The following is a 13957-nucleotide window of genomic DNA, read 5'->3' on the forward strand; positions in this document are numbered from 1 at the left end:
AAGGAGATAGGGTTGCCAACTCCAGGTGGGAAATTCCTGGAGATGTGAGGGATGGAGCCTGGAGAGGGTGAGGTTTCAGGAGGCGTGGGACCTCGGACAGGTACAAAGCCATAGACTCCACCCTCCAAACCAACTATTCCCTTCTGGGGAAACATCATTGCCAATCTCCAGGTGAGGGCTGGAGATCACTCAAAATTACAACTGTTCTTTAGGTAGCAGAGATCAGTTCCTCTGGAGAAAATGGTGGACTCAGTGTCATTATACCCTGCTGAGGTCGCCACAGCAAATTGACACGGAGTGTCCAAGGCCGGGGCACCCGCCCAGAGCCTTTTTCTAGAGGCCGTTGTATTTATTTCCACAACGGACCTTTTTCCTAGTTTCATATATTGTACTGTTCATGTGTTTTTTGTTTTTTTTTTAAACGGCACTATTCTTAGTGTCGCTTTCTAGAGCAGCTCCAAGCTCCTTTCCCGTTGCTTTTTAACACTGGAGCTGCGGTGGCTCAAGTGGTTAAGACGCTGAACTGCAGGCTGTAGAAGGTCAGTAGTTCAGCAGTTCAAGACCCGGGTGCCGCAAGACGGGGTGAGCTCCTGTCTCTAGTTCCAGCTCCTGCCAACCTAGCAGTTCGAAAGCAAGAAATTGCAAGTAGATGAATAGGTACTACTTCGGTGGGAAGGTGACAGCGTTCCGTGCGCCTTGGTGTTTAGTCATGCCGGCCACATGACCACGGAAACGTCTTCGGACAGCGCTGGCTCTTCGGCTTTGAAACGGAGATGAGCACCGCAACCCTAGTCGGATTCGACTGGCTTTCGAGCAAGGGAATCTTTACCTTTACCCAGGCCAAGGGATGAAGGGGCAGGATCCTGGCTGTGTTGGGACATGAGCCAAAAGTCTCCACTTAGCCATCAAAAGGGCAACAGTAGTAGGGGTGGTGGTGGTGGGGTGTTTCTAACTAATCATGAACAAGATTTAGCAAAATGGCCGCTAGCTACCAACCCCTGCTTTTCTAAGTGTGTTTTTAGACCACCAAAACGCTGGAAAAGGTAGGGGCTTAAGGAGTTTAAAATGTGGCCTTTCAAATGAGCCAAGGGGGAAAGCAACCCTGCTTGATCCCGGACGTTGGGACCTTAACGCAGGCGGCCTTCAAGAAGCAGGACCCTTGACCCTGCCCCAAAGCCAGAGCCCTTCTCCGCAGCTACGGAGCTTCCTCTGTGTTCTCCAACCAGAAGGCCAACCCCTGCTTTTCTAAGTGTGTTTTTGGACCACCAAAACGCTGGAAGAGGTAGGGGCTTAAGGAGTTTAAAATATGGCCTTTCAAATAAGCCAAGGGGGAAAGCAACCCTGTTTGATCCCGGAAGTTGGGGCCTTAACGCAGGCGGCCTTCAAGAAGCAGGACCCTTGACCCTGCCCCAAAGCCAGAGCCCCTCTCCGCAGCTATGGAGCTTCCTCTGGCGAAAGAGGCCCTTGACTGTGTTCTCCAACCAGAAGGAAGTGCTATTCTTGGATGATGAGACTGCCTGGGGGGAGCAGCAGAGAAGAGCTTCTAAAAATACAGAATCATTTTAAAAAGGAGGGCGGCACGTGCGTTTGTCCTCTGAGGTTACTCTGACTTCCCCCCCCCCAGTGTTATGTATATGTAATGCACCTAAATCAGTGTGACACATCAAGATGGCTTGCTGTGTTAGTCTGTCTGTAGCAGTAGAAAAGAGCAAGAGTCCAGCAGTAGCACCTGAAAGACTGACAAAATTTATGGCAGGGGAGGCGCTTTCATTATTCTTTTCTACTAAACCAGTGAGACAATCGGAATATATTGCTACAGCGCTGCTTTGGAGAGGCCCGTGGTTTGGTTTGTACTTTCTTCCCCTGACGCCGAAGCACTGGTTTTCCTTCCGTGGGGGAAGTTATCCACACTGGTTAGGTCATGGTTTGGAAAACCATAAAGCAACTAATTGCGGAAATAGTGGGAATAGATCTGGCGTTAGACCCAGAAATATTTTTGTTAAATATGTTACCAGAAGGGATAAAGTATAACGATACATGTTTGATTCTATATATCCTTACTATGCCCAGAATACTTATAGCTAAATGTTGGAAATCAGATAAAATTCCAAGAAGAGAAGAATTAATTGTAAAGATGATGGAAATAAAAGAAATGGATAAAGTAAATACGATTTTGTCGGGAAAGGATGAAAATGTGTTTTAAAAAAGATGGCAGAAAGTAGACAGTTGGTTTGGAAAAAATACGTAAAGGAAACTCCAAATTATGATGTATATGAGTATACTTTTATGTGATTTTTGTTATGGAAAATAGTTAAATAAACTATGGGGGGGGGAAGGTCGTGCGTCCTCTTGCTCCAAGTAGGGGTAGGCAACATTTTGGATGCCTTCCTGGGCAGAGCTAGAGTGCCCTTCCAGTGTGAATACCCCTGCCCCTCCAGCAGGACACCAGAGCTTAGCTCCGCTTGCCTGCAAAAGAAGAAGAAGCAGAAGAAGCCGCTGCTTTGAATCAGTAGGTCAGGGAAGAACGTGTCTGGCAGAAACCTGGGGAGATTCATGAAGAGGGCTTTAAACTGACACCCCAAAGGCAATGTTCCCTCTACGCTGAGGAGTCTTGTGAGCAAAAATTCTACTTGGTGAGCTACGGACATTAAAGTTGTGAGCGAGCGATTTGGCTACTGCATCAATTAGTTTGCTCTGGAGCCCTCCTTCCTGAGCTTAGACAAAAATCTGTGAGCTGCAGGCTAAAAAACTGTGAGCTGGCTCACACTAACTCAGCTTAGAGGGAACACTGCCCAAGGGGAAGGAGACAACCAATGCAGGGATTTAAACGAAGGAGAGCAAATGGCAGAGGCCCACCTGGGAGGGCCAGGTCCAATGGAGCCAAAGGTGTGGGGCTTCAGGTGTCTATGTACCAGTGCCCAAAGCCTGAGCAATAAGAAGGAAGACCTTGAGCTTCTAATGCAGACAGAGGGATATGATTTAGCAGGCATTACAGAGACTCAGATTTCCACCATGGAGCCTGTCTAAGATACTGCAGGCCTTAACTAAACCACCTTTTGAACCTTTAAATTCTATATAGTTAAGGCTCTTATCCTGCAAAGTAGCTTTTCTAGTTGGCATTGCATCTGCAAGAAGAGTTTCTGAGCTGGGAGCTCTTTCAGTAAGGAAAGAGCTTTGTACTTTTGACAGGAACCGGGTTGGATTAAGAGCCGACCCACCTCTCATCCCCAAGGTCAACTTGCCTCACCATCTGAATTGACAGCTAGTCATGCCGTCTTTCTGCCCTAGGCCTTCACTCTCAAAGGAAAAGATGTGGCGTAAGCTGGATGTCAGACGGGTCCTCTGCATTGACATTAAGAGGGCTGCTTCATTCAGACTTTCAGACGCACTCTTTGTGTCCCCCAGAATGATGAACCTGGGCAAAAAAGTCACCGAGGTGACCGCAGCTCTTTGGATTAAGTTTTGCACTTGCAAAGCATCTGAGGTCCGGGGCCTCGTTGGGACTCCTTCAGGAATTACAGCGCATTCCACAAGAGCAGCTGCCACATCGGCCACGTTCGCTACTAGAGCTCCAACTGAGGAGCTCTGCAGGACGGCAGCAGGGTCTTCGTTTTCAGCCTTTGTTAAGCACTATGAAACCGACCAACAGAATTCTTTGGAAGCTGTGTTTGGGAGACGGGTTCTCCAGCAGGTTTTGGACTAGTTTTACGTGGCGGATGTCCCACCCGGTTTTCAGCTTGGTTACATAACCAGGGTGGATGCCTTCCCCCACTGAAGGAGAACAAAACACCAGATTCACCTGATGAAGGTCTCTTCTCTTCAGTGGGGCAAAGGCATCCAATTTTCCCCACCACAAAAGAAGGAAAAAAAGTGTGTGTGTGGATTTTATATTAAGGTGGTGAAGAGTTCTCTTTTAAGTGTTTCCAGTTAATAAAATGGTTGAAGACCTTCCTGACTCGGGTGATATGTCTTTGGGAGCTGTGCTGTTTTATGTCTGGAAGGGCACCGTAGCTCTATCCTGGAAAGGCATTAAAAAATTGCCTAGCCCTGCCTGGAGCAAGAGGAGGCGTGGCCTAACTGGTATGGATGACTCCCCCCACACACACTGAAAAGAAACCTTCAGGCAAGTCCAATGTTTCATTCTTCACAATTAGGGTTGTTTTTTTTAACGGGAGGCCCAGCATGAAAATGACGTAAGTAAAAACAAGCAAGGCACCATCGTTCTCTATAAGAGAAGCCCTGAAGCTACAGGGAGACTTTATAATACTGGGGAATACAAACGGCACTGCATGTACAGTAGCGGTCCTCAAACGAAGAAATTTCAAAGGGAAATTACAGCAGGAGATTGCTGGACTACAGTTCATTCACAAGTTCCGAACAATGTACCTGCCCCCCAGGGCTGAATAGGGACACAGGATTCTTATCTCACTACAGATGCCAATTTTCTGCCCCCAAGACATTTCCCTTCTGCTCTCTCAAGCCAATTACAATCTCCATGGTACCGCTGCATATTTTACAAGCATTCTTTTGCAGCACCCCTCAGAGTTCTGCTGCATCTGACGAAGGGAGTGCTTTGACTCTCGAAAGGCCTCACCCTGAGACCTTCCTTGGCTTCTAAGGTGCTTCTGCACTCAAATCTAACTCCACATTCATTGCACGACAGGTCTGTCAGCTGTTGGAGAGTCTGATTCGAGGGGAGGGGCGTAGGGCTGTTCACATCCAATGCATGGCCCTCACTGGCTTGTACCTTGCGTCCGCCAGGCACTAGCGAAAGCTAAAAAGCTTCTATTGTCAGGGCAAAAGCCCACGGATGGGTTTCTTAAATTGTCTGTCTGTTTAGATGGGTTGGTAGCCTGTTTCCCACAGAAGCACAGACACAGTTTTCTTACCCAACCGGAGGTCTCGGCAAGGCGTTTCTGCCTTTGGTGACTTCAGCTAAAACCCAAGCCCGTGCGGTTGCGCATAGGCCGCACAATGAACAACGGAGGCCTCTGAGGCAGGCCCACACCTGCCCAAATGTTCACACTGTATCCACAGTCCCGATGTCTGTGCAGGCTGGCAGTTCTCTATTCCGCTCCACATTTGCACCCCTGCTCCCTCTTCCCTGAAAGACAGCTTAATAAATCCTTTCACTAACTGCTACTTGTAAGGTGTGCGTGACTGTAGGAAACTCAGCTGAATCTCGCCATCTTGTGGCTTGTTTCCCAAGCTACTCAGGGGGAAGGGGGTGAGGTGGGCACCCTCTCCCAGCACCCCAAATGGGGTTCAGAAGAGGCTTTCTGCTTTCAAACTCAACAGCACCCCCATTTCGTCAGATCCCGGACCCTAACGGAGCTGGAACCTTCGAGCAAGGGTTGACTGACTCTCAAACCACTGTCTCAGCCCAGCCCACAGGGGCTGGCCCCACACCGCTTCATCTTTGTGGCTCAGAAGCACACACAGTTTGACGGGGGCGGGGAGGGGGGGACCAAGTTATTAGCGCAGCTGCTCAGCTGTTTTCCTGCCCGTGGCCTTTGCGTCTTTCTCCACTCGTTTTCACATCTTCTTGCATTTCACGTGCACAAAAAGCGTGGCGGGAGACAATGGCGTGCCATCTCTGGAGAGCAGGTGGATGTGGCGATACCCTGGGGAGGAGTAAGAGGTAGAAGGAAATCCTGTCAGAGAGGGGGAGGCGGGGCGGCACAGTGATAACAGCTTTATTGGGACACGAAGTCAGAAGGACCAGAACGAGACAAACTATGGAGCAACAGGCTCCTTTTTAAACAGTCCGGGCTTGGCAAGCCACGCCCACATGTCAGCTAAGGTCCAATCAAATACAGTACGTAAACTTTGGTCCCACTCCATTCCATGGGCTCCTTCAGCCCCTCCAGGGCTCCACATAACAGCCCCCCCCCCAAAAAAAAATCCCTGGCTCAGGTCAAACAGCAAATTTCCAGGAAACTGACTGGCCTCCTTGCTTGCTGTACAGACAGTGCTGTAGAACATACCTATTGAGATATATGTCAGAGTGATAGAGGTAGCAAGCAGTTACTACAGATCAGTTTGATCTGTTTGTCAGACCTAGCTGTCATGCTAGTAATCATGTAATTACAGCCAGGTGTTTTCTAGCAGGTGTTGCTCTTTCAGGGCTTGTTAGAGCTAGTGATTACATCACCTTGTTAGAGATTGACTGGGGTTTAGCATAATAGCTATCAGCTTAGTAAACTGGATGGGGACTCAGTTCTCATAGACTAAGGCATGACATGCTGTTCAACAGCCTGTAAATATCTCTGTATATATTCACCTTTATAACTATATAAACTCTCTGTGCACCTTCGTAACTGGTCAGTCTCCCGCTTCTTATTTACAACACCCAATAATACCTGCTTTCCATCTAGGATATGTGGGGTTGGGAAGTCTGAGGAGTAGGTGATGCTGCTTGGGGGAGAGTATGAGCTACATGACCCCGAACAGTTCTGTCCTCTTGTTTGCTAGAAAATCAGGACTTGTTCCTTCTCATCCCCCCCCCCCCTTCTGAGTGGAGCAGTCACCATCCTGAGCAGAATACAAACCCCCCCCCCTTCTGAGTGGAGCAGTCCACATCCTGAGCAGAATACAACTGCTGTAATCTTCAAATGGGTAATGGGCCAGTGCAAGGCCCCGTGTGGCTCCGGACTGCTGCTGAGCAGGGCTTCCTGGGTTAATGAGCTCATGCCCACAGGTGAGAGCAGGGGTGTCGGACTCATTTGTTACGAGGACCAGATATGACATAAAGGAGACCTTGTTGGGCCGGGCCATGTGTGTCATAAAAAGTAATGCCAGGTAGCGGAGATATACACTTTATAAAGGAAACAAACACAAAGGGTGTGTTTTTTTTTAACTTAAAATAAAAACATGCTTAAAACATTAGCACTCTTGCAATATTTTGCTTATTTAACAGTGTCTGATAACTGACACCTCTTGCTCTGAATTATTACATCAAAATGTCTGTGCTGTTGCAATCTTGAGTATGCTGTCCAGGTGTGTATCTGTAAGCTGCAAACCTACGATGACCCAGCAGCAGCAGAACTGGAAGAAGAAGCAGAAGACAGCCAGTTCCACTGCGGGCCTGATAGAAGCCCTCCGGGGGGCCTGATCCGGGGGGCCGCATGTTTGACACTCCTGGCTTAGAGGGAACAGTGATTCAGGCAAGAAATCCTACACTTGGCTTTGCAAATTCTATAGAGCAAGGCATGTGTGATGCAAGAGTAAAAGGTAAAGGTAAAGGTTCCCTTGCTCGAAAGCCAGTCGAATCCGACTCTAGGGTTGCGGTGCTCATCTCCGTTTCAAAGCCGAAGAGCCAGCGAAGATGTTTCCGTGGTCATGTGGCCGGCATGACTAAACACCAAGGTGCACGGAACGCTGTTCCCTTCCCACCTAAGTGGTACCTATTGATCTACTTGCAATATCTTGCTTTCGAACTGCTAGGTTGGCAGGAGCTGGGGCCAGAGACGGGAGCTCACCCCATCATGCGGCGCACTCGGGTCTCGAACTGCTGAACTACCGACCTTCCACAGCCTGCAGTTCAGCGTCTTAACCACTTGAGCCACCGCAGCTCCTGATGCAAGAGTACCATGACACAAATCACTCTAGATTTTTTTAAAAGCTAATGACTATCTTTGCCTGGCTGATCTATAGATGGGGAGTTAGAGTTTCCTCAATTTACACAGCTCCTCTGAAGCTGCAGTTAGTGAGAAGACAGGTGCCACTGTGGAAGCCCCCCTCCCCCCGCAGCCGGGAAACGAGCACACCCACCTTCTTTTACACTGGGCAGCGGCAAAGTGAATTGTCCCACAAAGTCGTTGGAAGAAGTTGTGTCGTAATCCTCCACTACGAAGCGCACCAGCGCCAGTTCTGGAACCCGGACCGGGAATGTCAGCGTTTCATTCCAGCATGGATTAAACCCTGCAGCACATGGGCAGACCCAAAGAAACAGACGTTCAAATGAGGTGACGTTTTGCTGGTTGCTCCAGGACAGAAGCCCAAAGTTCACGATGCCCACTTTAAGGGCTGGAGGGTTTGTCAAGGAAAAACCAGATTCTCAAGAAGCTACGTTCAGCAACTCCATTTCATACATCTCTTGTACTTGGAAAAAGTTTGAGTCCAGTGGCACCGTCAAGACCCACAAGGTTTAACTCTGGGTACATACACTTCTTCAGATACACACGAAAGCTCATACCCAGGATAAAACTTGGTTGGTCTTACAGGTGCCCCTGGACTCAAACTCTGTCCTGCTGCTTCAGAGCAAGATGGCTGCCCCCGCCTGCATCTCTCTCTTGCACTGGCGTGCGATGTCAGAATACTCCACACAGCTCCACATCGCACGTGGTCTGTGATGAGTGCAAAGTTCGACTGCCCAAGAGGCAAACACCTTTGTGCTCAGATGCACAGTTTGAGAGAGCCAATTTGGTGTAGTTGTCAGAACCCACAGCCAACAACGGAGTACACGCTTTCAGGAAGGGTTATACTTTTATTGAAGAGCTATAGATGCATTAACATAGTCACTGTTAAGAATGGCAGTTGTCCCTTGGACATAATAAGATATAGGGCATTCGAATGCACCCCCCCCCCCACTCCGCTGGCCAATTAGGCACCCTCCCGCGCGCGGGCTAAAGCCAGAAAACTGTATCTAGGCGAAGCTGGGAACTGTCCGGCTCCCACGGCTGCCTGGAAAGGCCGACCACACACCCACACCCACCTGCACATCATTAGAGGTAAGCGTTTCAGCGCAAAGCAGAGACAGGAATGCGAAAGAAATTTACACAGACTCTGACTGAGCATCCCAACGCTCCACATGGGCAAACCCAAAGAAACAGACGTTCAGATGAGGTGAAGTTTTGCTGGTTGCTCCAGGACAGAAGCCCAAAGTTCACGATGCCCACTTTAAGGGCTGGAGGGTTTGTCAAGGAAAAACCAGATTCTCAAGAAGCTACGTTCAGCAACTCCATTTCATACATCTCTTGTACTTGGAAAAAGTTTGAGTCCAGCGGCACCTTCAAGACCCACAAGGTCTAATTCTGGGTATAAGCGTTCATGCGCACATACACCACTTCAGAGACACACGAAAGCTCATACCCCGAATAAAACTTGGTTGGTCTTACAGGTGCCTCTGGACTCAAACTTCGTTCTGTTGCTTCAGAGCAAGACGGCTGCCCCCACCTGCATCTCTCTCTTGTACTGGTGTGCGATGCCAGAATACTCCACACAGCTCCACATTGTACGGGGTCTGTGATAAGTGCAAAGTTCGACTGCCCAAGAGCCAAACTATATGTAACACCTTTGTGCTCAGATGCACAGTTTGAGGGAGTCAGTTTGGTGTAGTGGTTAAGTGCGCGGACTCGGGGGGAGAGCCCACATCCATTTGACGCTCAGCACTGGGGGTAGGGTTCCCCCCCACACACACACACATTGCCTCCTCCATTTAAATTGATACCTCCTCCCAAAGTTACAAGTGGGAAAATGGATAATACCTGCTTCTCCCATACTAATCCAAACACTCACCCTTTCTGGCTGCTCTTTGCAATTTTTTTTGTGTAAAAGGAGATCTCTGGGTAGGGCCTCGCCTGCTGACGCCGCCACTGCCGCATCTGTTCAGAGGCAAGGCGGTGTCCCGAACTGCCAGCTCCGTCTACCCAGAAGGGACGTACCTCCCTCGTGTCTCAAGAAGGGGGCTTCCGTGGCCCTGGGGCCTGAATGCCTTTTCTCCTCCCCTCTGGGACCTCCCACAGGCGAGGCTGGCTGCTGGCGGGCCTCCAGAGGGCTCCTGAGTTTTAGCCACTGCGTGACACAGAGCGTTGGACTGGATGGGCCCTTGGCCTGAGCTAACACAGCTTCTCTTGTGTTCTTATGGCTCCTCCATCTCTCAGCTCCAGCCTCCCTGGGTGTCCTCAGCCACACCTTACCGTTGTTCAGCCGATACTCCGTCTGCTTCTTGCAACAGTCAACGGGAACGCCGTGGATCTCGATGCGCACAAAGGGGTCCACAATGGAGGAGTTCTTCTCCTTGTTCAGCTTGGGGAGCTGCTGTGCTGTGATCACCTGCAGGAGGCCGGGAAGGGAGACTTCAGAGCAGGAGAGGGACTGGGCTGGGCCCCTTTCCACCAACCCCCAGAACAGGAAAAGCGCTCCACAACTCTTCACAAAGCAAACAACATGCCTTGTAATAAAGTCTCTACCAGGGGTCATTTCCTGCCGGAGCACGCTGGAATGGCGCTCCGGCAGCAAGGAGACCAGGGGTGCCCCCCCCCCGCCTTTCCTGGCCCCCCCCACAACGCCAACAGGCCAGGGAAGGCCTGCAGAGACCCCCGCTGCCTGGGGGGATTTAAATGCCTTTCTTTCCCTTCTCCTGACCTTTGTCAGGGGGTGTGGCATATGCAAATGAGTTATGCAAATGATCTCCTGCACCTCTTTTTCTACGAAATGACCCCTACTAGTCATTTCACTATCCCCTATTCAAAATGAACCCACACAGGTGGATTATGGTCTGAGCTGTGTGTATTCTGTGGTTAAGGAGGTGTAAAATTCTGCACCAAGAAATGCTGGATTCCTGCTTCCTGTGTTAATTATGTAAACATTAGACATTTGGCTTCAAAGCTCTGACTTTGTATGATTTCCTTTGGCTTTTAGCTATCAGAGGGCCACTGAATTCTTGGCTTTCTCCCCACCTTGCCACCTCTCCAGCTTCTGAGACGTCAGAAAGCCTTCACCCTAAAAAAAGTCACGTTTTACATTCAACACCCAGATTCTCAGGAAACTAAATTCTGTGCCCACCTTCCGCGCTGCTTCTGCAGCATACACCCAAGCCTTGACCCTGGCTGTGAAAATGAGCACCCAGCATCACATTCGCCTCAGACCAAGACATAGCACTGCTGCAGCATGAACTGTTGAATTGCATTACAAAAACCAGCCATCATGCACCAAACACCCCCAAAGAGCTTTCCAAAAACTGTTTATTTGGGTGTTTATTCGCATCCCAACTTGCTCTGCACAACTAATTGGGACAAGTTTCACTGAGTTCACTTGGGTGGGTTGCTGTGTTGGCCTGAAGCAGCAGAACCAAGTTTAAGTCCAGTGACACCTTTAAGACCAAGTTTTATTCTGGGTATAAGTTTTCATGTGCACGCACACTTCTTCAGATACATTGAAATGGAAGTTGCCAGTCCATGCATAAAGGTCGAGGGTGAGCAGCAAATTAGCATACAGCGTCATAAAGGTGTTTAACAGATGCAAGGACCAAACTGGAATAACGAGCTCAGTTTATATGGTCACCATTTGTCTGTGTTTAATTCACTTGGAGTGTGCATAAAATTGGAGCTGTTATTTATTTCTGTCGTATATCAGTATTAACATTATTTTTGATATAGTTTTAAATACTTCAGTATTTTATATTTTTCTGTTTTAGGCAAAATTTAATAGATTCTTTGTGGACCCTAAACATTTAATTTTTTTTCTAATGTGAGGGGGGGGGAATTAAACATTTTCTTCTACCCTAAAATTTTCAATTTTTGTCTTCTGATTTTAAAAGGAAGTAAAACATTTTTGTGGGCCCCTAAAAGTATCTTGGAGCTGCGGTGGCTCAAGTGGTTAAGACGCTGAACTGCAGGCTGTGGAAGGTCAGTTCGAGACCCGAGTTGCCGCGTGACGGAGTGAGCTCCCGTCTCGAGTTCCAGCTCCTGCCAACCTAGCAGTTCGAAAGCAAGAAATTGCAAGTAGATAAATAGGTACCACTTCGGTGGGAAGGTAACAGCGTTCCGTGCGCCTCGGTGTTTAGTCATGCCGGCCACATGACCACGGAAACGTCTTCAGACAGTGCTGGCTCTTCGGCTTTGAAACAGAGATGAGCACCGCAACCCTAGAGTCGGACTCGACTGGCTTTCGAGCAGGGGAACCTTTACCTTTACCTTTTAAAGTATATTGGGCTTAGCAGGCACTGCGCCTAACAGCTAAGTAAGCCTTGTTTCCCTGGGTACATGACTAGGCTTGCGGGCTATACTGCTCTACACAGGAGTATTGTACGCAGGATCCTCTTTATGTAATTTCTGTATTGCTTAATGTGCCACGTGAATACTTGTGCTCTGCTTCATTTCTTTCTGGCGGCGCCACACTTCTAATCTCCTAAAGTGCTGTTTGCTGAACGTCCTGTTTTACTGACTGTACTCCCAATCCACCTTGAGTCCCATGAGACAGGTGGATCATAAGAAATAAATAAAACAGGCCTTATTTCCAGGCTTGCGATATATAGCCCAGGCGACTCTGATGTCATCAGAACTGACCTGGTTAAATCAGTTCTCAACACCAGCCCGTTTGTAGAAAGCTAACTTTATTGAGACAGTGGATGGATACCAACCTAAACACATCTATTGTTAAGAACATAAGAACATAAGAGACACCAGTGTTGGATCAGGCCAAAGGCCCATCCAGTCCAACACTCTGTGTCACACAGTGGCCAGAAATACCAGGTGCCATCAGGAGGTCCACCAGTGGGGCCAGGACACTAGAAGCCCTCCCACTGTTGACCCCCCCCAAGCACCAATTACACAGAGCATCCCTTGCCCCAGAGCCCCTATCTATACCTTGTGGCTAATAGCCACTGATAGACTTCTGCTCCATATGCTTATCTAATTCCCTTTTGAAGCCGTCCATGCTTGTAGCCGCCACCACTTCCTGTGGCAGTGAATTCCATGTGTTAGAACTGAAGTTAAACGCACCTACAGATATAGGGAATTCAAGTAAAAGCACTAAAGATCAGGATCCAATCACCCCCTAGCACAGTGATGGCGAACCTTTTAGAGACCGAGTGCCCAAACTGCGACCCAAAACCCACTTATTTATCGCAAAGTGCCAACACGGCAATTTAACCTGAATACTGAGGTTTTACTTTAGAAAAAACAACTCGTACAAAGTAAGGAAAGCAATCCCAAATGCTTTCATTTACTTAAAGTTATTTGGCAGAGGATTCGACACTTTAATGATGGTCTGGGCCTGGCTGGGGCGATGGCAGGCGTGCCCACAGGGAGGGCTCTGAGTGCCACCTCTGGCACCCGTGCCGTAGGTTCGCCACCACTGCCCGAGCATTTGGCCTCCAGAACTAACCGTCAGCTCCCCCCCCCTTCCCCTCATAGGCACGTAGCCTTACATAGCAAGGAACCAAGAGCACAGACATTTGAGAGGCCAGGACATTTGGCATCGTGAAGGTGATAAGCCCCAGACGCTTCAAAGAGAGGGAGAGAGGGGAGCCTCCTCTCTCAATGACAGGCGAGCTGTAAACTGCAAAATGCACAGAGAGCCTGACAGACGCTAAGTAGGGCCAGGAGACGGATGAGAGACCACCAAGGAAGACGGTGGGCTCTTCTGCAAAGGAAGGCAACAGCAGACCAGTTCTGCTCATCTCTTGCCTTGACAGCCCCATGAAGTGGGACTTTGCTTGCGGTCTGCATGATCCAGAGGCAGGCGCTCACGTTGCTGGCGCCATCGTCTCCGCACAAGTACTTGGCTTGCACATGCATTTGAACACAGAAAAGTAATCACCGGCTTTGGCACACAAAAACATTCCCCGCTGACCGTACCTTGATCGTGAGGGCAACGGGGCGCTGGCCGGTGCCCCGCCGGGGGGACTCGGGGTCAAAGTTGGTCTGGCTGTGGCGCAGCCAGGCCGGCTTCAGCACATAGCCACAACGCCCGTTCACCAGGAAGCGCCCGTCGTTGAGGTCCATCTCTGCCCCTGGCGTCTGGAAATTAAGCGCCACTGCAAGGAGGGCACAGAGGAAAAAAAGGAGACAGTTATCCAAGGAGGTCAGAAAGCCTGAAATAATGCAATTTTGGAAACACCTGCATCTTGTCTACTAGCAAATCCAGAAGGGTCCGGAGGGATAAATGGCAGCACAGAGCCACAGCAGGGACTGATTTATTTATTTGAGTTTTAGACACACACACACCCCTC

At 49.2% G+C, this 13957-nt stretch overlaps 1 protein-coding gene across 1 annotated transcript in view; it reads right to left on the reverse strand.

The window, feature by feature from the left end:
• Window positions 1-4221: 4221 nt before the first annotated feature.
• PLCD3 (phospholipase C delta 3) overlaps window positions 4222-13957 on the reverse strand; it is a 76561-nt gene continuing 66825 nt past the window's right edge. Inside the window, exons 13-16 of the mRNA XM_015423347.1 lie at window positions 13584-13762; window positions 9921-10056; window positions 7774-7923; window positions 4222-5624 (exon numbers count right to left, since the gene is read on the reverse strand). Of these exons, the coding sequence (XP_015278833.1) occupies window positions 5536-5624; window positions 7774-7923; window positions 9921-10056; window positions 13584-13762 (554 nt within the window). The 3' untranslated portion in view covers window positions 4222-5535. The remainder of the gene's footprint in view (window positions 5625-7773; window positions 7924-9920; window positions 10057-13583; window positions 13763-13957) is intronic.

Source organism: Gekko japonicus, unplaced genomic scaffold (assembly GCF_001447785.1).
Source record: "Gekko japonicus isolate JY-2015 unplaced genomic scaffold, Gekko_japonicus_V1.1 scaffold1434, whole genome shotgun sequence".
Taxonomy (NCBI): domain Eukaryota; kingdom Metazoa; phylum Chordata; class Lepidosauria; order Squamata; family Gekkonidae; genus Gekko; species Gekko japonicus.